The sequence below is a fragment of the Drosophila kikkawai genome, chromosome 3R (assembly GCF_030179895.1).
Source record: "Drosophila kikkawai strain 14028-0561.14 chromosome 3R, DkikHiC1v2, whole genome shotgun sequence".
NCBI classification, from domain to species: Eukaryota; Metazoa; Arthropoda; class Insecta; order Diptera; family Drosophilidae; genus Drosophila; species Drosophila kikkawai.
In genome coordinates, this window is record NC_091731.1 from 11,736,039 (window position 1) to 11,756,872 (window position 20,834).

At 45.9% G+C, this 20,834-nt stretch overlaps 11 protein-coding genes across 13 annotated transcripts; 5 read left to right on the forward strand and 6 right to left on the reverse strand.

Moving 5' to 3' along the window:
* The first annotated feature begins 9 nt into the window (after positions 1 to 9).
* LOC108073237 (C2 domain-containing protein 5) lies at positions 10 to 7,517 on the forward strand. Of its 3 annotated transcripts, XM_070286322.1 has the most exons (11): positions 13 to 302; positions 361 to 662; positions 723 to 1,068; positions 2,956 to 3,248; positions 3,606 to 3,632; positions 4,503 to 4,836; positions 4,905 to 6,020; positions 6,075 to 6,162; positions 6,219 to 6,608; positions 6,665 to 6,937; positions 7,000 to 7,517. In XM_070286322.1, the coding sequence occupies exons 1-11, from the start codon at positions 139 to 141 to the stop codon at positions 7,060 to 7,062; spliced, it is 3,396 nt and encodes a 1,131-aa protein (XP_070142423.1). In that variant the 5' UTR covers positions 13 to 138; the 3' UTR covers positions 7,063 to 7,517. The 3 variants fall into 3 exon arrangements, with proteins under 3 accessions (XP_017020276.1, XP_070142423.1, XP_017020278.1); XM_017164787.3 differs by lacking the exon at positions 3,606 to 3,632 and having other exon boundaries at positions 10 to 302; positions 1,594 to 3,248; XM_017164789.3 differs by lacking the exon at positions 3,606 to 3,632 and having other exon boundaries at positions 14 to 302.
* On the reverse strand, positions 7,318 to 9,198 carry Golgin84 (golgin A5). Its single transcript, XM_017164790.2, has 2 exons — positions 7,806 to 9,198; positions 7,318 to 7,741 (listed from the first exon to the last, which is right to left on the reverse strand). Exons 1-2 carry the CDS (start codon positions 9,130 to 9,132, stop codon positions 7,527 to 7,529), a joined length of 1,542 nt encoding a protein of 513 aa, XP_017020279.1. The 5' UTR covers positions 9,133 to 9,198; the 3' UTR covers positions 7,318 to 7,526.
* A 286-nt stretch (positions 9,199 to 9,484) lies between these two features.
* LOC108073166 (tRNA modification GTPase GTPBP3, mitochondrial) lies at positions 9,485 to 11,602 on the reverse strand. The gene is made up of 3 exons (XM_017164673.3): positions 11,350 to 11,602; positions 10,629 to 10,934; positions 9,485 to 10,561 (listed from the first exon to the last, which is right to left on the reverse strand). The coding sequence occupies exons 1-3, from the start codon at positions 11,536 to 11,538 to the stop codon at positions 9,575 to 9,577; spliced, it is 1,482 nt and encodes a 493-aa protein (XP_017020162.1). The 5' UTR covers positions 11,539 to 11,602; the 3' UTR covers positions 9,485 to 9,574.
* Positions 11,603 to 11,759: 157 nt separating this feature from the next.
* Positions 11,760 to 12,667, reverse strand: LOC108073179 (uncharacterized). The gene is made up of 2 exons (XM_017164685.3): positions 12,160 to 12,667; positions 11,760 to 12,096 (listed from the first exon to the last, which is right to left on the reverse strand). Exons 1-2 carry the CDS (start codon positions 12,565 to 12,567, stop codon positions 11,908 to 11,910), a joined length of 597 nt encoding a protein of 198 aa, XP_017020174.1. The 5' UTR covers positions 12,568 to 12,667; the 3' UTR covers positions 11,760 to 11,907.
* Positions 12,668 to 12,753: 86 nt separating this feature from the next.
* Positions 12,754 to 14,076, forward strand: LOC108073155 (uncharacterized). Its single transcript, XM_017164662.2, has 6 exons — positions 12,754 to 13,215; positions 13,280 to 13,342; positions 13,409 to 13,471; positions 13,527 to 13,715; positions 13,769 to 13,885; positions 13,941 to 14,076. Exons 1-6 carry the CDS (start codon positions 12,824 to 12,826, stop codon positions 14,068 to 14,070), a joined length of 954 nt encoding a protein of 317 aa, XP_017020151.1. The 5' UTR covers positions 12,754 to 12,823; the 3' UTR covers positions 14,071 to 14,076.
* Positions 14,077 to 14,133: 57 nt separating this feature from the next.
* LOC108073169 (uncharacterized) lies at positions 14,134 to 15,075 on the forward strand. Its single transcript, XM_017164676.3, has one exon. It carries the CDS (start codon positions 14,273 to 14,275, stop codon positions 14,975 to 14,977), a length of 705 nt encoding a protein of 234 aa, XP_017020165.1. The 5' UTR covers positions 14,134 to 14,272; the 3' UTR covers positions 14,978 to 15,075.
* LOC108073156 (uncharacterized) lies at positions 14,189 to 15,912 on the reverse strand. The gene is made up of 4 exons (XM_017164663.3): positions 15,721 to 15,912; positions 15,430 to 15,668; positions 15,264 to 15,374; positions 14,189 to 15,207 (listed from the first exon to the last, which is right to left on the reverse strand). The coding sequence occupies exons 1-4, from the start codon at positions 15,910 to 15,912 to the stop codon at positions 15,066 to 15,068; spliced, it is 684 nt and encodes a 227-aa protein (XP_017020152.1). The 3' UTR covers positions 14,189 to 15,065.
* A 267-nt stretch (positions 15,913 to 16,179) lies between these two features.
* LOC108073186 (uncharacterized) lies at positions 16,180 to 17,305 on the forward strand. The gene is made up of 2 exons (XM_017164698.3): positions 16,180 to 16,993; positions 17,134 to 17,305. Exons 1-2 carry the CDS (start codon positions 16,485 to 16,487, stop codon positions 17,288 to 17,290), a joined length of 666 nt encoding a protein of 221 aa, XP_017020187.1. The 5' UTR covers positions 16,180 to 16,484; the 3' UTR covers positions 17,291 to 17,305.
* A 197-nt stretch (positions 17,306 to 17,502) lies between these two features.
* On the reverse strand, positions 17,503 to 18,400 carry LOC108073196 (uncharacterized). The gene is made up of 2 exons (XM_017164711.1): positions 17,907 to 18,400; positions 17,503 to 17,659 (listed from the first exon to the last, which is right to left on the reverse strand). The coding sequence occupies exons 1-2, from the start codon at positions 18,398 to 18,400 to the stop codon at positions 17,503 to 17,505; spliced, it is 651 nt and encodes a 216-aa protein (XP_017020200.1).
* A 109-nt stretch (positions 18,401 to 18,509) lies between these two features.
* Positions 18,510 to 19,335, reverse strand: LOC108073187 (uncharacterized). The gene is made up of 3 exons (XM_017164699.2): positions 19,237 to 19,335; positions 18,777 to 19,180; positions 18,510 to 18,719 (listed from the first exon to the last, which is right to left on the reverse strand). The coding sequence occupies exons 1-3, from the start codon at positions 19,327 to 19,329 to the stop codon at positions 18,560 to 18,562; spliced, it is 657 nt and encodes a 218-aa protein (XP_017020188.1). The 5' UTR covers positions 19,330 to 19,335; the 3' UTR covers positions 18,510 to 18,559.
* Positions 19,336 to 19,554: 219 nt separating this feature from the next.
* On the forward strand, positions 19,555 to 20,614 carry LOC108073197 (uncharacterized). The gene is made up of 3 exons (XM_017164712.1): positions 19,555 to 20,195; positions 20,301 to 20,411; positions 20,479 to 20,614. The coding sequence occupies exons 1-3, from the start codon at positions 19,555 to 19,557 to the stop codon at positions 20,612 to 20,614; spliced, it is 888 nt and encodes a 295-aa protein (XP_017020201.1).
* Positions 20,615 to 20,834: the final 220 nt, after the last annotated feature.

The window sequence follows — 20,834 nt, forward strand, 5'->3', positions numbered from 1 at the left end:
GCGGATTTTGCCAGTTCCCGACTGCGGTCACACTGAGAACCAAGAGGAAAATGGAAAACACAAGTTAAAACGTGAATAGTTTTGGGCGAATAATTGTGGTATCAATTTGGTGAAAAGGGGACAGGCGACAGCGACAGGATGCCAGGCAAGGTGGGGGTGAAGATCAAGGCGGCGCGCAACCTGCCGGTAATGGACAAGAGCAGCGAGACGACGGACGCGTTCGTGGAAATCAAACTGGCTTCCGTGACCCACAAGACGGATGTGTTCCGCAAGAGCTTGAATCCCACTTGGAACACCGATTGGTAAGAGGTGCCCTTGCCAGGGATGACGTACCCAAGTAACCCCTACGTTTCTTGCCAGGTTTCGCTTCGAGGTGGACGATGCAGAGCTGCAGGACGAACCGCTGCAAATCCGACTGATGGACTATGATACGTACTCGGCCAACGATGCCATCGGTAAGGTGAACATCAGCCTGAATCCACTGTGCCTGGAGAGCTCCAGTCAGGCGGTGCACGGTAAGGGCACTGTGCTGTCCGGCTGGATTCCCGTTTTCGACACAATGCACGGGATCCGCGGTGAAATCAATGTCATCGTCAAAGTGGATCTCTTCTCGGACGTCAACAAGTTCCGACAGAGCTCCTGTGGTATACCCTTCTTCCACTGTATGTATTCTTTTAATAGGATCCTTTAATTATGTAAAATAAATATCCTTATTTCCACAGCCCAGTGCGTGCCTTTTGGCTACCGCGCCCAGGTGATTCACGGCTTTGTCGAAGAGCTCGTGGTCAATGACGATCCTGAATATCAGTGGATCGACAAGATACGGACGCCGCGTGCTTCGAACGAGGCCCGACAGGTGGTCTTTCTCAAGTTGTCCGGCCAGGTACAGCGGAAAATGGGCCTGAAAGCCATAAACATGGGCGCCAATGCCGTAATTGGCTATACCCAGTGCTTTGATCTGGAGGGTGATGTGGGCGTGGTGGCCCGAGGAGTGGGCACAGCTGTTACACTGATCAAAGACACCAGCAGCAGTCAGCCAAATAGCGCGGATGTGGCCCTGATCGAGGAGTGAGTATTATTTGAGAAATATACAAACAATATAAAAAGGTTAAATTCAGTGATACAAAAATTTGTGATAATACTCTGGCAGGGCATTTGTGATTTTTCATAGAACTTAACGTTGTTAGAGCTTAGTTTAATTATATTATTATTTGTTTTTTATATAAACACAGAGAGATTTATTTAAATTTTTTGTAGAAGTCCATTCAAGTCAATATAATTACAAATCTGCAAGAGTATTATCCTTTTCCTGCCCTTATACGTAAAAGATCTTGGATATATTATTCAGTTTATCGACTGTAGGTGCTAGTAGAAAGCAAATTTAAACGTGTTTTAAAGCAATTTTTCTCTTCTCTTGAACGTTCTCCAACCCACACCGAAATACCTACGACGATGTTCATCCCTCGATCTCTTTAATTTCGCTCCTTGTCGTATCGTATTGCACGTTCAAATCGTTGTTGTTTCGTTGTTGTCTCGTGTTTCTGTTTATAAAACATTTACGTACCACCCTCACTTACCCACAAAAATGGCTAGACTGTCTCGAAAGTATCTAGACTTCCTCAACTGTGCGGGAGCGAGCAGCTTGAGTCTGCCGCTTTCCGGCCGCACGCCCCAATATCGTCTCAATATATACAGGGAGCCCAGCTCGTCGGCGCCTTCATCTGCAGCAGCAGCGGCGGCGGCAGCAACGTTTTACCTGGAAAGTGCCAGCAGCGACACGGAGGACGCGGAGCTGATGCAGGATCTTATCAGGCAGGAGGACGAGCGTGGCGACAGGAGTCGCGAGAAGAAACTGAGACATCGCATGCGCCGCTTAACTCTCTCCTCGAGCAAAGTTTTTACCCAGAAATATGCCACGCTGATACGTCGAATAGAGCCTAAGATTCCAGAAAATGCCACACAATCGCTAAGCACCATCTTTGGAGGAGGAGGAGGATCAAGTACCACTCCGTCGAGTTTCAGACGGCGGCGCAAGTCGCGCTTTGCTCTCCCGAGCATCAAGTCCTCCAATGCTCCGTTTATAGTGCGTTCAATTAGCAACGACACTGGCGTGCGTCCTGGTGGCCATGTGTCTACCAAGAGTTTCCTCACTGTGCCCGGTTTGTCAGAGTATCAGGAGAATACTCGTTCGGCGCCAGATTTGCCGGTAGATGAGTTTTTGGCCAAGAGTCGACCAACCTCCAACTACTCTACGGACTCGGAGGAGTCCCTGCAGTTGGACCTGGAAATAGCTCCGCCCGATAGCAATGTTGAGGACTCCCAGGACGAGGATAACCTGCAGGACAACTGGATTAAGCCGGGAGAAACACGCAGCTGCGAGAACAGCCAGCAGGACCTGGGACCCAGGCACCACAATCTGCTGGAGGACCTAAAGGGCTTCTCGCGACGTCTCCAAAAGCTGATGCATATAAAGCCCAAAGAAAGTGATTTGGAAAAGAAGCCAAAGCACCCCTTCGTGCCCTCGCTGGAACGCAAGCCGTACTACAGCTCACAACCGGAGTTGCCAACTTGCAGCGGTGACTGGCCAGGATGTAGCCTTAGTGGCTCCTCTTCCATGTTGCAGCTAAACTTTCTGCCCAGCTACGGGAAGAGTTTGCAGCGCAGTGCCTCACTGAATCATCTAGTGGCCCCCGAATGTTTTGCACCTCCAGTGCCCCCCAACACGTTGCTGCTGAAGGCGCCCGAGCTGCGCGTATGCCCCTCCACACCCACACCCACCCACTCCGAGCTAGTCGCCTTCGATTACAATAACTCTCCGCCCCCTAGTCGTGCCCAATTAGATCGTTTTGTAAATATCTCTAATAGTACTAACCATAGTAACCAAAATAATGAATCATCACTGCTTGCTCCATTTGCCATTCGCCAACAACAACAACAACCACCACGCGAACTTAGATCCAGCACTGACCTCCAACAGCAGCCAGGGTTAGTGGGTGGACCATCAGGACCATCAAGTATACCGACAACAGTGGAGGGCAGTAGTCCTAGCCTGAAACGCTTTGCATCTCCGGTGGGCAGCAATCGGCTGAAGCTAACGCCCAGCCCCTCGAAGAGCGGCATCTCGGCCACCACGAATGCGGACAGTGCATCCACCTCGACCACATCGACGGCCACCACAATGGTGCCGACCACAGTTGGCGAGATCTGCCGGCGCTCCTCTGATTCCGACTTGAGTGTCACGCCCAAAGGTATGTAGGGGAGTTTCGTCAGAATAACAGCTCTGATTCCATTTTCCGATTATAATTTTATGTGATTTATTAAATTACAAATAAATAATATAAGGTAAACTAGTTTTACAGAATAATTTAGACTAAAAAGCTCTTACGCCTAAGAGCTGGAATCAGGGCTGATCTTTTGCATCTGTAGTTAAGATTTAGGCTAAGGCTATAGGCTCTAAGCATCCAAGCACCAGACTACTGCTGCTCAATAACTAGTGTGTGTTGCCGTTACCGTGTGTCTTTATTTCACCGTCTCGTCTCTGAGTAACCGTAAACGTCTCTTCCAAACGTTCTATCTTTGCGTCCACTGCTGCATCTCGCCATCAGGCATAGCCTTTTCATTCAACCGGAAGCGTAAGTAGATGCTGCCGCCTAAACTCGATGTCCTTTCTCGATGTATCTCTCTCTGTTTATCTGTGCGTGTGTGTGCCTTCCTGTCTTTTCCCCTTTTTTCCGGCGGGTGTTCTGTTGCCAAGACTTTCCCACTCTTTATCTTACGTATGCCTTATCCGATCTGAACGTTACCTAAATGTTATAACACACAGCCATTCAGTGGGTCCATTTAAAGGAAGGATAGTATAATGAACAAGAGCGGAACGATCATGCATTTGCATGAGCATTAGCAGCAAGTGGAGAAACTAATTTTATTGTGTTAGCTTAAGGGAAGATACACATCCATACATGTAAACCAATATTTTTTTTCATTTTTGTTTTGTTTAAAATTTTTGTATAATTAATAGAATATTCTGTGAAAGTTTTGTTATCGAATTAAGACTCTAAGTGTCTTAAATCAAGAATGTATGCAAGGTATACAAGTGTTATTGTGGCCGCTTCAGAAACTTTAAACGGCTTTTTCTCCACTTCACAACTAGAGCCTAGGTTCAAATTAGGAAAATGAAGCATGTTTCTGAGGTTGGTAACCACCGATTCAGTAACTCTGACCAATAATCATTTTATTTTGGTATTTTGGCAGGGAATATCATTATATTAAAAACTGAATGTACAATTTACAAGATCACAAAATTAAAATATTCAAGAATCTGAAGAGGAACACGATTTCACAATTATATGTGCGGTTGCAAGACTCAAGACTCTCACTCATTCCACACAGGTCTAAGACATGCTGTAAATATAAATGTATTCATTACGTGTAAGACCCTCGTGAGCAAATATCATTTAATGTAATTGTATAATCCAACTTTTTCGTGTGTCCTTCATTCACAGGAAACTCAATTTGTGTGGCCAGCGAGCGCTTAGTGGCCGCCACGGCAATGATGCGTCTAACGCAGCCAACGGTTGGAGCTAAACCTGGCACTGACAGCCTGGACATGTTGGAGTATCCCTTTCTGACCATGACCAAGTACCCAACGGGCTTCATCCTCCATTTGGGTGCCACTGTGGCAGCTCGTTCCGTGAAGCTGCTGGAGCGAGTGCCCAATCCGGATGAGCCGGAAGTACGTGACAGCTGGTGGACAGAACTGCGCATGGAGATCCGCTCTCATGCGCGTTCCCTGGGCTGCAATGTAGTGCTGGGTTATGCGGAGACCACAACCATATCGTAAGGAATCGAAACAAATTTAAGAAAGCTGTTTAAGAAGGTCTAATAAATCCCTATTATCTATACAGCGACGACGTGTGCGTCTTATCTGCCACTGGAACGGCCGCAGTAATCAATATGGTCTTCAATAGATCTGTGTCCCAAACCGATATCTTTACCATGTCCAAGGCCACAGCTAGTGCGGCCATGTCGAATTCCCTAGAGGAGCGCGAGGCAAATGGTAGCAGCACCGGAGAAGCATCGGGCACAGGAAAAGACACTGGTTCGCTGGGTACAGGGACCAGTTCGACGGGTAAGCGTTATGGCCTTCCGCCGCTCAATGGACCACGCAATGCCTGCGCCATTTGCCATATACCCTACAACCTAAGCTCCGTCCCCTTCAACGTGAAGATGAAGAAGTGCGCTGTTTGTCGCAAGGGACGTGTACCGGACGTACTCCTGGCCACGTTGGAGGTTCCGGAATTCATGCAGGTCACTGGACGTGGCTGCTTCATGCAGGCTCAAGTGGTGCGCGCCAAGAGAGATCTGCGAGCAGAACTAAATGCCAAAGAGATATCGGATGGTCTTCCCTTCCTGGAGTACGAACTGCATCGCGTGCTTATTAACAAGCTGAAGGCGAAGGGCATGAATGCCATCTTTGGGTTACGCACCCAGGTGGCTATAGGCGAGCGCATGATAGCACTGATAGCCACGGGAACGGCCTTATTCCTCAGTGCTCTGCCAGTGCCGCAGGTACCGAAGATTGTGGCCGGAAACTCGTGGACCGACAAGCAAAAGCTGAACGAGCTGCAAAAGAAGCTGCAGGAAACGTTCGAACGCAATCAGGAGATCTATCAGCTAAAGAGCTTGGACCCCGATGCGGGAGCAGCGGCCTCTGCCGCCCCCTCGACGGACAAGCAATCCGATACCGATGACTCGGATGAGGAGGAAATGAATGAGATTGATTTGAACTGCGGCAACAAGGAGCTTTGTGTGTTAGAAGTCGATGACATTGAGGACTTGGAGATTATATCGCTGCTGATGGAACCATATCCCCCGGAGGGCTTCCATGTGGTCAACACACAGCAGGTGCCGGGCATGCTGGAAATGGACACAGTCAAAAATCTTCAGATGTTCACTCAAGTGTGGCGTGCACGTCTCGAGGTGGGACAGAGTGTTAATGGGTTTCCCAAGCACTTTCAGAGGTGGGTCTTGAAATGTAACTCCAGAATTTGATATAAAAATATACATTTTCACAGACTCCTGCAGACAATTTACTTTAAGCTGCGCACCATGATACCTTGTGCCATCTGCGATCTTCGCTTCCGACTAGATCTGCCCGAAACGGTAAATAAAAAAGTAATATGGCAAAATATAAAAATATATATTCTATATCCTGTTAGGATCAAATCCAACTGCTAGTAACTGGCATGGCCATGGGTCTGAGCGATGCCAGTAAAGTGAAGTACCGCGGACGTGGCCGAGTGATGCAGCAGCAGCAACAGCAGCAGCCGCAGCCACAACAGCAAAACGGATTCCATGAGTCCCAGTCCCAGTCCCAGCCTGAATTGAATGGAAAACGTATGCTGCAGGAGGAGGATTACATTTTTCCACTGGATGAGGATCAGATGGTGGACACCCCCACGCCGACTAGCACCGCCATACCGCCGTTTGGTATGAGTTCATTTAAAATGCGCAAAACCTCACCATCGCGGCTTAGCAACCTGGTGTCGGGTTTGCCATCCACGGGAGTTAAGCCGCTGAGTGTGGGAGCGGTTCCCAGAAATCGATATGTAAGTAATTAAATATATTTTACTTTAAATCATATTATATTTGGATTTCTTACCAGTTTCCCCTGCGGGATCGTTATGGAGTGGATTTGACCCCACTTAGCTTCATACCTGGCGGCCGAATAGATAAATACCTAGGCAATCTGAACTTTTTCTTTATCCGGGAGAGCACCTCTATCCGGGAGAATGGCGGCATTAGCGGCTTTGTCCATGGCTTTATCACAGAGCTGCTGGCCGTGGTGAGAGCTCACATTGCTTCGCTGGGCGGCAATGCCATGGTCTCATTCTACATCACAGAACTCATGCTGTTCGATAACCAGCACAAGAATCAGGTATATGAATACTTATATTTAATATACTTTTAATTGGATTCAAAACTATTATGTATTTACAGGGCCAATGCCTGATTAGCCTGGGGGGCGATGCCGTCTATGTGAGCTACCATGCCGATGACTGATACAAATGCTTGCGGGGCATATAGCGCCTGTTCTACGCGAATCGTCCCAAAAGCCTCTACTCTCTATATTCTTCCGCTTAGCTAACACGCTGCCAGCTCTGCCCAGCAACTGACAGTGAATCTGAGTCACGTTTACTTAACTTTACGGTCTCTCTAGTTGGATTCTTTATGCAATATTTGACCTGTGACGAAACGTTCTTTTCTTCGGTCTTGTTATTCGTTTGCTTGATGTTTTTAGCGTTAAACCAATTGCAATTTCTGTACATAGTTGATGTTTATTGAATATTGAATTTAGATCGAGTGCGAAACACACATACACAACAAGTATACTAACGGATATATACAATTGCTGTAATCACAAACATGACACACATATACTCGTACTCCTAGATATCAAATTTTTCGCGTGTAAAATACAATATTTAAAAATAAAACAATTGCTCAATTAACTAGAAGCTATTCGATTAGTTTGGCGTCGTGGACAGCAGCACAAACATGACCCAGAGATGGAGCAGGGCCACATAAACGATCACAGAGACACGCATCATGGGATAGCGTCTTAGGAAGGCGCCCACCCTGATGCCCATGGAGTCCGCCTGGCGCAGGGCGCGCTTAAATCGGCGAGCCACACGATTGTCGAAGGGACTCGGGTGCATCAGCAGCGGAAATTGGGCCTTGGCTGGGGAATTTTTTAATATGTATTTTTTATGAATAGAAAAATATGTTATATTTAATGCCCTCACCATCGTCCGTGCTGTTGGAAAGCATGGAGTTGCGGTTGCCACCTCTATGGCTCTCCATCTCCACCAGATGCATATTTTGCTGAAGCTGCCCTTGGATCTTCTCGTGCTGCAGTCGCAGGGCATTTCTCTCGGATGTGACGCGCTCCAAGAGGCCTTGCCGTTCCACCAGCGATTGGGTGAGTGCCTTAAGCCGGGCCTCGTAGTCGTTCTTGGCTCCACTGTTGGCATCCTCGCTGAGCCGCTGGCGCATCTGCTGCAGCTGTAGCTCCTTCTCCTGCAGGCGTGTTGCGGATGCGGCCATTTGGTTGCTGAGCTGCTGCCGCAGCGAGGAGAGTTCCTGGGTCAGAATGCGCTGCTCGGATTCGGAGGTCACGCTGTGCTCTCGAGATTGGCGGAGCTCCTTGGCTAATGTCTCCTCGCGCTGGAGCGCCGAGCTAAGCTCCACTTGGCGTTGTCTTTCCTGCGATAGGTAATCGTCCAGCTGTAGACGAGCCTTCTGGAGCTCCTCATTGGCGTGCTCCAGCTCTTGTTTCAAAGAATCATATTCGATTTGCAAGAAGCGCGTCTCGCTGTCCTTGGCTACCAGGCCTGAATCCCCACCTTCATCTACTGGTTGTGCTTTGAGCTCCGCGATGAGGGCATCCTTGGCCTGCAAGGCTCTCTGGGCCTTGGTGCGGTACTCCTGCAGTTCCTGACGCTGCTGCTCGGTTTCCTTTGTCTGCATCTGAAGCTTGTGGGCAGCACTCATGTATTCCTGCTGCAGTTTTGCCAGATTGGTTTCTAGCTCGGAAATGGAGTGCACGTAGGACATATGAGCAGTCTGCGCTTCATTGAGATCGTGCACCGCCTTGTCTCTCTCCTCCGAGAGGGTTTGGGCCAGAGTTTCCAGCTCCTGACTCCGCTGCTGCAATGCGAAATTCTCGCTGTCATGGTTGAGTTCGTTCAAACGAAGACGCAGCTCATCCCTCTCGGCCGTGATCTCGTTCAGAGCAATCTTGAAAGCAGCCAGTTCATGGGTGTCCATGGAGTTGCCCTCAGGCGTGTTTGAGGAACTGGTCGATGCGGTCATCTTATGGCGCATTTCCTTGGTGACCACAGAACCGCTGCCCTCGCTCTTGACACTCGACGTGCTGTTGGCAACCGAACGCCTCGCTGGCGAGAGAGTGGACTTCAGCGACAGAGATTGGGTGCTACTGTTCATGCTCCTTCGCATGGGATCCGCTGACCCGGTTGGATTGTCTGTTTGGAGCGCCGTGGCCGCATTTTGGTCGAGCTTGTTAAGAATGTTTTCGGCTTTGTCCGCCAGTCCTGTAATCCAGGATGACATATTTTTTTAAAACAAAAAACAACACAGAAGTCGCCTAGCAAAACACGTAAACAATATCTGACAGTGTGGCCAGGTGGTTGAAATCGAATATAAACATTAAATCCCTAACGCAAAGTTTATCCAGAATTAACGGGTTTCCAAGCAAATTACATTTTTAAAATTATTAAAATAATAAATTTTTTAAATTTCTAGATCCACACATAATTTTAATTAAATACAAAAGAATTAATCATTTAACCTATTATTCTAAAATGACGTCTATTATTTAAAATTACCTAATAATATCCGATATATGATATTAAAAAGGCCTATTTATTTTAAATTATCTCCAGCCCCTTAAAAGCTTCAAGACTTAAAAGTTCTCATTTATTAAATACTCAACGAACGGGCAGTATTACATTACAATCTTTGAGCCTAACTTAATTAAACTATTATTATCAAGTCATTTTCCAATGCAGAAATCTTTGAACACGACGTCGAGTATATCTTCGCAGCTCACATGCCCGGTGATGCGTTCGATGCAACGCACGGAGTTGCGCAGCTTGGCGGCCGCAATAGCCAAGTCAGGGTAAACATCGGGTCTGTAATCTCGTAGAAATATGTCGATGTGCTGGATGCAGCGCTCCAGTTGCTGTCGGTAGCGTGTGTTTGTGATGCGCGGGTTCTCCGCCCTGGGCTCGCCGCACAGTTCTTGCAGCTGCTTTTCCAGGCTGCCCAGAAATACAGGCATTTTATCGGGCTTATGGCATGATATGGGTAAAATATTAGAGAGTTTGTCCAGTTGCTGGAACTCCTCCTCCGACAGCGTGTCCGTTTTGTTGGCCACCAGCTGAAGTCTTTTACCATTGCACAAGTCCAAAGGAATATCCAGTTCGTTTAGGTAGTTATCCACAAACTGCGGCACAGAGTCGTTGTGCGTCAGTTTTATAACATTCTTGGCATCCACTAGGAGCAATATCAAATCCGATTGGGCCAGACAGGCCTTGGCCCTCTGCATGCCCTCCTGTTCTATACTATCCGTAGTATCTCGTCGTAGTCCCGCCGTATCCGAAAATACAACGGGGTATCCTCCGAAATTGTGCATTGTTTCTATGATGTCTCTTGTCGTTCCGGCCTGATCTGTGACTATAGAGATGGATCTTTGGCAGAGCAAATTGAGCAGACTGCTCTTGCCCACATTGGGAGCTCCAATGATCACGGTGCGGACACCATCGCGCAGAAGCTCGCCTTGCCGCTGGTCACTAAGATGTTCAACTATATCGCGCCTCACCGCTTTCAGTTCTTTGCTGAGTTGCAGGATGACGCCGCCCTCAATCTGCTCATCCTCGGCAAAGTCAATATAGGCCTCCAGGTGGGCGGCACAGCGGATGAGTCTTCGGCGCCAATTGTCGTACAGGCGGGCTAGAGCGCCGGTGCTCTGCAGCAAGGCCTGGAAGAGGGCGGTATTATATTAGATATTGTCCAACCTTTGGCAAGGAGTTCCTTCATATACGCACTTGCTTTCTTTGGGCCTCTGTTTCGGCATGAATGAGATCCGCCAGTCCCTCCACCTCTGTCAAATCTAGTTTGCCACCGAAAAACGCTCTTTTTGTGAATTCCCCCGGCTGGGCTGGCCTAAGACCATCTACCTTGCCCAGGGCATCCAGCATGGCGGCAATTACGGCCAGAGAACCGTGTACCTGGAACTCGCAGGAATCTTCGCCAGTAAAAGAGGCTGGTCCAGGAAACCAGAGTAGCAGGCCACGGTCAATCATTTCCTTGCTGGCAGGATGAAAAAAGGATTTCAGGTACGCCTGACGGGCCTAGTGAAATATATATTATATTATTTTAATATTTATTTATTTTATATATTATTTGGGACTATAACAAGATAAGATCTCGGTCGCACGAGCTGAGGATACATTTTAGCATTAATTTTCTTGGTTTCGCTTGCTTTTTACTCTTTTTAAGCGGGTAATATTGTTTGGATTCATTGAGATAGCAGGCCATGAATTATATATTTTTAATCAGCAACCCAAAATACCTTAGTTTTGGCACAATGCCATTTGTTACGATATTAAAATTGCAAGAATAATGATTGACGTTTTTTTAAATCCTGAGATCCTGTGATCTTAATAAAGTGTATGCCCTTCTTCGGCCTCCTGGCTTGCTGATTATTATACATATATAATCACGCTATTAAATGTATATTTATTTTGATATGTTTAATTAACTTGCCTTTGGCTCGTACTCTTTATTGGCAACAATGGCCCGGAGCGCCTTCTTTGTCTGTGGGCCAGAGACCCGTATAACGGAAACGCCGCACTTGACATGACCGGAACTCAAGCTGTAGATGGTGCAACCACTGCTGGCGAAGCGTCGGAAGCTTCCGAACAAGCTGTTTGTCCCTTTTCTAAGCAGCGCCATGCCGCAAAATCAATTAAAAATTGAACCGCCGAAGAAGTAAACAAAACAATTAAGGAAGTGTTGCAGTACCTTGACTACTAAAATATACCTACGTAACAAGATGTTTGGCCACATTGAAAGTAGCAAAGTTAAAATTCAGCTGTTATTTTTTAAATTTAACAATCAACTTTATATAATAACGGAAAATAGTTAAAAAAAAAAAATAATGAAATACAATAAACTAGTTTAAAATTTGCATGGTAGATTTATTGAAAGTCTGGACTTTGACGTACACTTGATATAATTTTGATTCTTGAACATCGCATGTTTTCTGAACTTGTGCGTCTACTGGCGTTGGAACCCACCCAAGCCAGTTGAATACGAGCCGGACTAGTATTGAAACATCCGCTTTCGGTCTGGCAGTATACACTCAAAATCACGATTCACCAATGGCGTTGGGCAGGAGTCAGTGGACCGCACATACTTGTTCCGATTTATCATGGCAGTGTTACTGTCCCACTGGTTGATGAAGGCAGCTGCCTCGTCGTCGAAGGGCCTGGCAGTGTTAGGGCGATCCCCCTTTGGTTCCAAATAAAACAAAATATATATTTAAATAACTTTAAAAACTTTTATAAACCTTACCGGAGATCTACGCCGCTTCGGTGCCTCCTCCTCTAACGGCGGAGTGTATGGGTTGCATTGCTTTTCCACTACTTTCTTTGGGAAATCGTTCCAGGTGCAGTTGTATCTGCGTTGCTCCAGCTTTTTGGGCCGATACTGATTGCTGTCCACGCGTTTATGATCCTCTGGCTCTGAGAATCGTCCGCCGTAGGATTGGGTCTGCTCCCACATGGAGCGCCGCTTGTTCTTGTGGTAGCTATCCGCCTTTTCCCGTTCCCTAACCGCCTGCTCAGAATACTGACGCCGCTTGTAAGGCACGCGTCGATGCCGCTCTGCGATGTGACGTGTTGGAGCACACTGAATGCGGGCTCGCAGGAGCTCGATGTAGCGGTTTACCATCATCCGGGTGTTGCCTTGAAGGTTCACCATTATGATACGTTTAAAAAGTATGTAACTCTAAAATTCAATTCGGTTGAGATGCCTAAATGGAGCCTAGCTCTGCTACTGATAAAGTGAAATCGTTCCATTGGGTCCTATGTGACATGTAAGCTCCGACTGGCTCAAGGCCCACTCGATCGCCTCGGACTTACATCACCTGTCTCAATTAGCGCACTTAACTCCCCTGGGCGTTAATTTTCTGCGTCTAGTACCTGGCACTCCTCAGTTTAGTTCTTGGAGCGACGGCATGTGGTCCACTGTCTGGGTAATTCTTTGGCTCGGAGCCATCTTAGCGGTACAGGGAAACCGCACTCATATGGCGAAGGGCCCCGGAGTGCTGGAAAATCGCTTGCTCTCGCGACGGGTGCGAGGCTTAGTCTTTCCGGACAAGGCTTCTATCTTGCTGACGGCCGCCCTAACAAAAATCATTGTCGGCGGTCGACCCAGTGGTCTTCAGTATAGTCTGGAGTTTGATATGTACGTTCCATTGCCCGACACGGTTGAGGGTTGGCAGCCCAAAATCCTAAAGAGGTTGAAGCCCAAACCTACACCAAAACGCCGATGGGATTGGTCTCATTACCAACGACCTGCGAGCTCTTATTCATATGAAACCCCTTCTAAAACAGCATCTATTGCCAGGTAAATGGTAGAGCACTCTATCTTGGAGGTCTCAAGAAACATTTTACTTTCTCCTTCTTAATAGGGATCCATTATACCAAACCCAATCGAAATACTGGGGACCTTACAAGGTAACTTCCAAGGCCAGGTATGCTTTTTAATAATCAATTATTGATTTAACTTTTGCCTACAGATATTATTTTTTTGTAATTAGGGATTCATTCTACCAAGGCAAAACTAATTCTTGGGAACCCTACAGAACTACTTCTTATGCCAGGTGAAGCATATATCTCTCGTTAGTAAAGAAAAATATTTAAAATGAAATGTTTCAGTCCTGCCTTTAATAGAGATTCATTTTACCAAACACCCTGGTATCCATCATCACCTGTTTCTCGTAAGAATGCATATGAACCCGAAGAAGAGGTCTACGAATCGTGGGCCCAAGTTCCTAGCTGGAAGCTAAATCGTGGATACAGGGAGCGCAGAGAAATATTCGATCAGTTCGAAGCCCTGGGAAAAGTGTAAACTATATTCAAAATTCTATTCCCGAAAAAGTTTTTAACTTTATCCTCAGTTTTCAGTTGGACCTCAGATCGTGTATCAAGAGAGCCATGTGCGAGCTTCGAGCTAGACTTAATGCGGGCCATGATCAAGGCTTCCTAATGGATGATCTAGTGCGGATTGTGCTGACGTAAGTGAAAGAACATTCCAAAATATAAGACCAGCATTGACTAGTCCTTTTTCAGAGTGCCCGAGGAGATAGCCGACAGGAAGTACAGGCATCGTATGGATGTCCAGGATTGCGCTCGGTTCTACGCCCCCAGTTGTCCCTACAAGGTGCTGGATTTCCTTACACCGAGTGCCCAAAAAATTTGAACCAAGTAAACTTTTGAAATGAAATGTCGCCTTGAGTCATTTTGGTAGCTCAGGGGGTAACTGAAAATTTTCAGTACTCAGTTCGCTTCGGAGCTGGTTAGTCGTTTTTCGCATCCAGTATTTCCATTCAAAATTAACCGAACAAAATTTCCGGCCTAAATTTTCAGTTTCGGTCAAGAGCAACCAATTTCACTAAAACAGAATGGTATTTAAATTGACTTTGGCTCACGGACTGTTCCGCTCTCCGCGCATTCACAGTGTCGTGGGCAGGTGTGTTCGTTACAAGTCTGGTTGCCAGAAGAAGGGTGAGGACAAATGTCCCAAGAAATTCGCAAAGTTCCCTTGCGGTAAGCCCGAGTTAATAGTGACAAAGAAGGAAGAAAAGAAAAAGGTGACCAAGGAGCCATCCATGTGGCTGAACCCATTCTGTGAGCCAGACGATCTTCACTGCCCATTTAACCCGCGCTTCGACGACATCTACTATGTGGAGTCTGACAAGGCCAAGCGGAAATACTGGCAGACTTGGGTGGCCTGCCCGCCCATCCAGATAAAGCCGAAGAAGATCTGCTGCTACGCGAAGGCCAAGCCAGCGCCGACCAAACGACGAAAGCCCTCCGCAAAGCCCTTAACTGCCTGCCCACAGCCATGCCCACCAAAGAGTGAAGGTGACTGTCCCAAACTCGCCCGGCGCTGTCATCGAGATGGCCGTAGACCGCCCACCTGCAAGCCTGGTCGTGGGCCCTCTGACTGTGTAAAGCCTCTGGCTCCCTATCCTTCGTACTCCGAGTGCAATCACCCCGAGATCAGACCCCCTCCCGCTGTAGAGTGCTTTTGCCTGAAAACGCCTATGCTCTGCGAAGTTTGGGAGCGATACCGGCAAGAGGCAGCCCGAAAGCTTAGGAAGTGATCTGCGCAGTAGCCACAATATATAAAAAAAATTTAACATTTATTGTTTTCGGTAAATAAAGCGATTCCGAGTGCTTGCCATAGTCCAATCAAAAAGGATTCTTGGCCATGTTTTTGACTAGAATCCATAGCAACGGGTTGCAGTCACTGTAGGTCCGTTCGCAGTCGGCTCCACCACGTCCTGCGTTACGTGCGTGGAGATACTTTTCAGCTACATTATCCAGGCTCGGTCTTAAAATTTATTAGATAATTATATTATTAATTAACAAAATACAAATTATACTTACACTAGCACCGCGTTAACAATCTCGCTGAAAATATTGCTGCTCTGGAAGGGCTTCTGGGAGATCTCGCAGATACTCCTTAGCAGGCAGGTGGCTCCGTTCTCCTTGTCTAGCCTGGTAATAAGAAAAAATATATTGAGATTGTTATGAAATTTTCTAAGATACTCACTGTTCCATGCCCACTTCGATGGCATTATAGACCCAGGATCGGGCCTCGTCGTGCGTGAGCTTCAACTTCATGTCCTTGCGCCACTCACGAGCGGTGGACACAAAGGCGGTGGTATTCCAAAAGCTCCACCAGTAAATGGGAATGGTGGTGGGAATCCACTGACCCTGAAAGTTGAAGAACCACCAGAAGGACTGCTCCTTGTCGGTCTGCTTCACCGGATAAGCTAAACTGGGTACAAGCTGAGGAATGGGATTAAGAATGGGATTTTGAAGAGAATCCTAGTGATCACACCTTGACAATTCCCTGGCCATTATAGATGGCCAATCGCTTCGAGCGACTCAATGGGGTATTACTGTGGCCCAGGCTAGTGCTGTTACCACTTCCATACGGACTATAATTAGCTTTGGTGTGACTTGCCACCAGAACGATGGTGGAAGCCGCCATTAGGAGCAGCAAGAGCCAGGCAAAAAACCTCTGGACCATCTTGTTTGTTTTCGTGTGCAATGCTTACTAATCCGGCATTGTTTAAACTCGGATAGAAGCCACGAAAGACAACCAACGCAATATTTGTTTACCGAAGAAATTCACATTTTTCTATGGGGAAATGGTACACAGGAAATATTCTCCTAAGGTTTTAATTTAATTATGTAAATAATAATATTTCTCTCTGTTTATTATCAGTCCATGTTTTCTTAATACAATTTTTATCTATTAAATTTCGTTTCCTAAATTTCATCTATTAATTCTTGTGTTTTTCTCAGTGTGCTCACAACTATAGTTTCTTCTAATGAGTGCACGGATTGAAATCTTCTCCAAGAGTAGAATACACGCACTTCTTGATTGGCTAGATCACGCTGCCCACCGAATATGGATGACGGAGCATGCGCTCCAGTTTCCGAGCTGTCTCGTGAACCGTTCTAATTGCTGCTCACGCATCTGTCGCTGGTCGTTGATCCGTTTATTTAGAGCCTGCCTTAATTAATCCCCAAATAGACAATGGCTAGAGCCAGATTTTGGGGGGCTTTATTCGTGTTTTCCAAGTGGATCACATCGTCATGCATTGTCCAAAGAACCAGAACGTAGGAAAGTATCTGCTGCTGCTGGTCAGCCTGATTGACCCGATCCGGGGACTATTGCTTTATCCAGCCTCCACGGTGCTGCAGCTGACCTCGTCGGTCTCGATACCAGTGGATCTCCCCACCCGCACAAAGGTCTTCATAGACATGGGCTTCCAGATGAACTACAACCTGCCGGCAACGGTCTCCGCCTTCTACAACGCCAGCATCTGGGCGGATGAGCTGGCGCGAAGACAGAAGCGACAGCTTGAGGACAATGGCTTGGATGCGAATCAGCAACAGCAAAAAAATCAGTTGGAGCTGGGGGATGGCATGCATCCGGGTGATTTCACGGCCGGGCAGCTGTACTCGGGCCTGGAGCACATGCTGGAGACATATGGATTTCACAGGACCTGTCTGCTGCGCAGCGTCTGCGAGCTGGCCCTGCATCCCTTTGCCAAGGATCACTTCTATGGAATGGTGACCCAGGTCATCACATTCCTGCTCACGTAAGCTCAAGAAATCTTAGATACACAAAAGCAGCTAATCGTTTTTATTATCTACATTATAATTATAATAATTATTATATTATTTCTTTAAAATATATAATTCTTTTTGCTGATAAATACGTTTTTTTGGCCACTTCTAGACCCTCCCAACATGAAGGCTTTTCCGAGGACGAGCAGCTCTATCGGGACCAATACGAGCGAGCGGAGCAGATTGGCTTCTTCGGAGGTCAATGCCATTTATCTTATCCCAGCTGTGAAATAGACATCATAAACCTGGCCACCCGACTCGTTAGATGAAATAAATATGGTTGCAGTCAAATGTTTGTGTATATGTATATTCATTGGGGCAAGACAAAGTCATTATCAGAGATAATTTTCATTGAATTTAAAGCATTCAAATGATTGCGGAATATCTCTGACACACCTATAAATTCTCGGAGCAAAGGTCCAGAATGTTTAAGGGATTTCAAAATCCTTGTGTGGATGGATTGGATATAATTAAAGTATTGCTAGCTTAATAGGCTGCTGATGCCGCTGAGGAAGTCCATTGGGCAATTTGCATATAGACGGGAGCAATCCTCGCCAAGGAATCCCTGTTGCTCGGCCTGCTCGTACACCTCGCGGTATATGGTTTCTCCAGGGGAGAAGGCTTCATGCAAAGATGGTCTGTAATTAAATATTAATGAATTTATATATAATTTAGAAAAATAAATAATTCTACTTGAATTTCTATATGATTTATAAGGAATTCTTTTTATTTATCAAAGGTTTTTCCAATTTCAAACCTCAACAGGCGAAAAATTTAGATTTGAGCTTTGACTTAATATAGTTAATTAACTTTTAAAAATTATAAAATGCACAAGTGTATCATGATATATATTGTGGAAAAATTAAAATTTAATATTTGACTCACGTCAGGGTAAAGGTCAGCAGAGCGGTGAGCATGTTGTTCTCTGTATCCTTAAAAGGATGTCTTGCCAATTCGCAAACACTGCGCAGCAAGCAAGACTCATCGAAACCATACCTGGCCAACATGCTTTCCAGACTCTCGTAGAGCTCTCCGGCTGTGAAATCACTTGGATGCATCGAAGTCACTCCTCTTCTTCCTTCTGCCGGCAAATACTTTGCCGTCTCATTCCTTAGCTGACGCTTGCCCCGCCGTGAGAACTCATCTGGCCAAATGGTGGCTGCGTAAAAAGAAGAGGGCTGTGCAGGCAAGGCGTAGTTCATCTGAAGACCCCAGTCCCAGAAGAGTTTGCGATCTGGTATCACCACTGGCACCGAGAGCGAGGAAGTGATCTGGTAAACGGAGGAGGCCGGGAAAAGCAAAGGGAACTCGGCTCGGCTGATGGAAAGGCTCCACAGCGACAGCACACCGCCGATCAAGTAGACGCACCTGAGACTCATTCTGATGTGACGCAGACTGGACAGTGTTTCAGTTGAAGCTCCACCCGGCGAGGCATTGCGTTAATTAGAGGCTACCTGAAGCTGCTAATGAAACGCATAGACATTGTCGTATAGGCCTCTTCCCTTTGTTTTTATTTTATAATTTAATTATTTATTATATTAGTGAAATATGAGTTGACTCATAAGCTGTAACAGGTCATGGTGGCAATGGGAGTACAATCTCCGGCAGTCTCTACCCAGAAAACCATCCTGCTCTGCCTGCTCGTAGGCTTGTCTGTAGACTGTTTCATTATCGAGGAAACCCTCGTGCTGGGAGGGACTGAAATATAGTTCTTTTTAGATTTTCAAATAAACTTTTTTTAGGGTAAATACTCACCTCAGTATAAAGGTTACAATATCGCTAAGCATGTGCTGGTGGTTGTCATCAAAAGGATGTTGAGCCAACTCGCACACACTTCGCAGAAGGCAAGTTTCGTGGAAACCATAGCCGGCCAAAGTATCCTCGAGGAAGGCATAGAGTTCGGCAGCCGAGAAATCCTTGGGATGCCTGCCAGTCCCCGAATTATGTCCATATTTGCTGTAGAAGTTCTCATCTGTTAGTTCCATGCGGGGGGTAAGTTCCCGTTTTGCTTTATAGTTGGCAAATCCCGGCCAGATGGGTATGCTATAGAACTCGGTCAGGTTGTAGGGATAATTGTAGGATATGGCAAAGCACCAATCTATCAAAATGCGGCGCTCGGGAAAGAGTTCAGCAATGGGTGTGGACACCGAAACGGTTAGCTAGAGGGAAAGTAATTAAGTACTTTATAAAAATAATAATTATAAACAAAACCTACTCCCAAATTGGACGAAGCTGGCCATAGCAAAGGCTCTGAGTGATGGAATACAAAAATGGTTAGAATTCCGACTCCCAGCCAACTGGTTTTCATTCTGAGTCCGTCTGTTCGTCTTCAGCCAGCCAAATTACTTAAAGAACTGATTTCAACTCCTACAAATGCTGCGTAAATTGGGTTGGTAGGCTAATGGACACCGTAAATAAATCAAGATGTCAATCAGTTTTTGTGTAAATATTTAGGCAATCGGTTGGCGCCTACGGAATAACTGGCTAGCCCTGAGCACAGCCACGATTACTTGGTTCTTTTCAGTTGGTCAAGATGCTACGAGCCACAATCTTTATCGTTCTGATGCTGCTTGCTGCTTTTTGGCCAAGTTTGGGAGAAAATCAAGGTTTATCCCAGCTTAAAGGTGCAGCGGCTAGAGCTTTCAGTAGGAGGAGAAGAGCGGTTCTATTTCCACCTGGATCGTTTGTAAAGTTCACCTGCTCCTTTGCCACCGGCCTGCTGGCAACGTATCCCAAAGGAATATCATTTGTCTTGGAGGAGGCGGTCTACTTTCCAGTGCCGGGTGTTGTTGATGATATTTATCCCAAGAGGTTTTTGCCAAAGACCACTACCAAGAACCCGGAGAAGCTACCGGATACGATTGTTTATATACCCGGCACCGATTGGCGCTTCAAGGCCCAGACTCTGCCCAAACCCAAGTGGAGACAACCGCCGCCAAAAACGCATCGCATTGATGATGATAGTTATGGGAATCCCTACAAATGGCATCAGTGGAACAAGGAACAGAAGTGGAACAAGTGGATAGAGTTAGATCAAACTAAGGCGAAATGGTCAAATTGGACTACAGCGTCACCAAAGTGGAAGAACTATAGTAAAGCCTGGCAGTCCCACCATTACTACGGACACCGCGATCGCCGAGCACTGTTTGATCGTTTCACCAAGCTGAGTTCACTGTTGGTTTATTTTATATTGAATTTAAATATTTTTATTTTAACTTTTGATATTAAAAATGTTTTTTTTTTTTTTATTTTATAAATTTATTTATGGTTTCTTTTTAGTTTTGGCATCGATGTCAAGTCTTGTATTTTGAGAACCATCTGTGATAGCAAGCGGTTGCTTTTGCCACCTGGGTATTCCATGTTGCAGGACATGCTGCGTGTAGTTTTTACGTGAGTTTTGTTTTGTTTAATTTCCTAATTGTATATTTATATATTTATATAAAATTTGTTATTATAGTTTGCCTCGCTTGGATGGCCTGGAGGATGATTATACTCGCATTATGGACAGAGCAGCAGATGATTGTGCCTCTGAGTTGAAAAGCAAGTGTAATATGAATTTATTGATTTGGTTGCTAAGTGGAAGAGTTGAATAAAAGTATTAAATAAAAAATATATATTATGTTGCACATTTTATTTAATTTATAGTTATTATATAAGTTTTATTAAAACTTCTTTAGATATGTCACAATATACTTATGATTCATGATATTTAATAAGTCAGGAGAAAGCTCCTTAATGATAGGCAAGGTTTTTACAGTTTTTTTGTTTGTTTTTATTTGCTTTTCTAAGTATAAAATCTAGTCAACGGTATCC

Bases quoted from the DNA above. Each gene is read 5' to 3' on its own strand.
- LOC108073237 (XM_017164787.3), top strand. From the start codon at position 139: ATGCCAGGCAAGGTGGGGGTGAAGATCAAGGCGGCGCGCAACCTGCCG. The intron at 1,069-1,593 runs GTGAGTATTATT...AAAAATGGCTAG, and splicing joins GATGTGGCCCTGATCGAGGA to ACTGTCTCGAAAGTATCTAG. The intron at 3,249-4,502 runs GTATGTAGGGGA...CTTCATTCACAG, and splicing joins CTTGAGTGTCACGCCCAAAG to GAAACTCAATTTGTGTGGCC.
- LOC108073179 (XM_017164685.3), bottom strand. From the start codon at position 12,567: ATGGTGAACCTTCAAGGCAACACCCGGATGATGGTAAACCGCTACATC. The intron at 12,097-12,159 runs GTAAGGTTTATA...TTGGAACCAAAG, and splicing joins CGAAGCGGCGTAGATCTCCG to GGGGATCGCCCTAACACTGC.
- LOC108073156 (XM_017164663.3), bottom strand. From the start codon at position 15,912: ATGGTCCAGAGGTTTTTTGCCTGGCTCTTGCTGCTCCTAATGGCGGCT. The intron at 15,669-15,720 runs GTGTGATCACTA...CCCATTCCTCAG, and splicing joins ATGGCCAGGGAATTGTCAAG to CTTGTACCCAGTTTAGCTTA. The intron at 15,208-15,263 runs GTAAGTATAATT...ATAAATTTTAAG, and splicing joins ATTGTTAACGCGGTGCTAGT to ACCGAGCCTGGATAATGTAG.
- LOC108073187 (XM_017164699.2), bottom strand. From the start codon at position 19,329: ATGAAAACCAGTTGGCTGGGAGTCGGAATTCTAACCATTTTTGTATTC. The intron at 19,181-19,236 runs GTAGGTTTTGTT...CTTTCCCTCTAG, and splicing joins CAGCTTCGTCCAATTTGGGA to CTAACCGTTTCGGTGTCCAC. The intron at 18,720-18,776 runs GTGAGTATTTAC...ACTATATTTCAG, and splicing joins ATTGTAACCTTTATACTGAG to TCCCTCCCAGCACGAGGGTT.
- LOC108073196 (XM_017164711.1), bottom strand. From the start codon at position 18,400: ATGAGTCTCAGGTGCGTCTACTTGATCGGCGGTGTGCTGTCGCTGTGG. The intron at 17,660-17,906 runs GTGAGTCAAATA...ATTTAATTACAG, and splicing joins CTGCTGACCTTTACCCTGAC to ACCATCTTTGCATGAAGCCT.
- LOC108073197 (XM_017164712.1), top strand. From the start codon at position 19,555: ATGCTACGAGCCACAATCTTTATCGTTCTGATGCTGCTTGCTGCTTTT. The intron at 20,196-20,300 runs GTTGGTTTATTT...GTTTCTTTTTAG, and splicing joins TTCACCAAGCTGAGTTCACT to TTTTGGCATCGATGTCAAGT. The intron at 20,412-20,478 runs GTGAGTTTTGTT...TTGTTATTATAG, and splicing joins ATGCTGCGTGTAGTTTTTAC to TTTGCCTCGCTTGGATGGCC.
- LOC108073166 (XM_017164673.3), bottom strand. From the start codon at position 11,538: ATGGCGCTGCTTAGAAAAGGGACAAACAGCTTGTTCGGAAGCTTCCGA. The intron at 10,935-11,349 runs GCAAGTTAATTA...ATATTTCACTAG, and splicing joins ATAAAGAGTACGAGCCAAAG to GCCCGTCAGGCGTACCTGAA. The intron at 10,562-10,628 runs GTGCGTATATGA...GCCCTCTTCCAG, and splicing joins CAGAGGCCCAAAGAAAGCAA to GCCTTGCTGCAGAGCACCGG.
- Golgin84 (XM_017164790.2), bottom strand. From the start codon at position 9,132: ATGTCATCCTGGATTACAGGACTGGCGGACAAAGCCGAAAACATTCTT. The intron at 7,742-7,805 runs GTGAGGGCATTA...AAAATTCCCCAG, and splicing joins TTCCAACAGCACGGACGATG to CCAAGGCCCAATTTCCGCTG.
- LOC108073186 (XM_017164698.3), top strand. From the start codon at position 16,485: ATGCATTGTCCAAAGAACCAGAACGTAGGAAAGTATCTGCTGCTGCTG. The intron at 16,994-17,133 runs GTAAGCTCAAGA...GGCCACTTCTAG, and splicing joins GTCATCACATTCCTGCTCAC to ACCCTCCCAACATGAAGGCT.
- LOC108073169 (XM_017164676.3), top strand. From the start codon at position 14,273: ATGGTATTTAAATTGACTTTGGCTCACGGACTGTTCCGCTCTCCGCGC.
- LOC108073155 (XM_017164662.2), top strand. From the start codon at position 12,824: ATGTGGTCCACTGTCTGGGTAATTCTTTGGCTCGGAGCCATCTTAGCG. The intron at 13,343-13,408 runs GTATGCTTTTTA...TTTTGTAATTAG, and splicing joins AAGGTAACTTCCAAGGCCAG to GGATTCATTCTACCAAGGCA. The intron at 13,716-13,768 runs GTAAACTATATT...CTTTATCCTCAG, and splicing joins TTCGAAGCCCTGGGAAAAGT to TTTTCAGTTGGACCTCAGAT.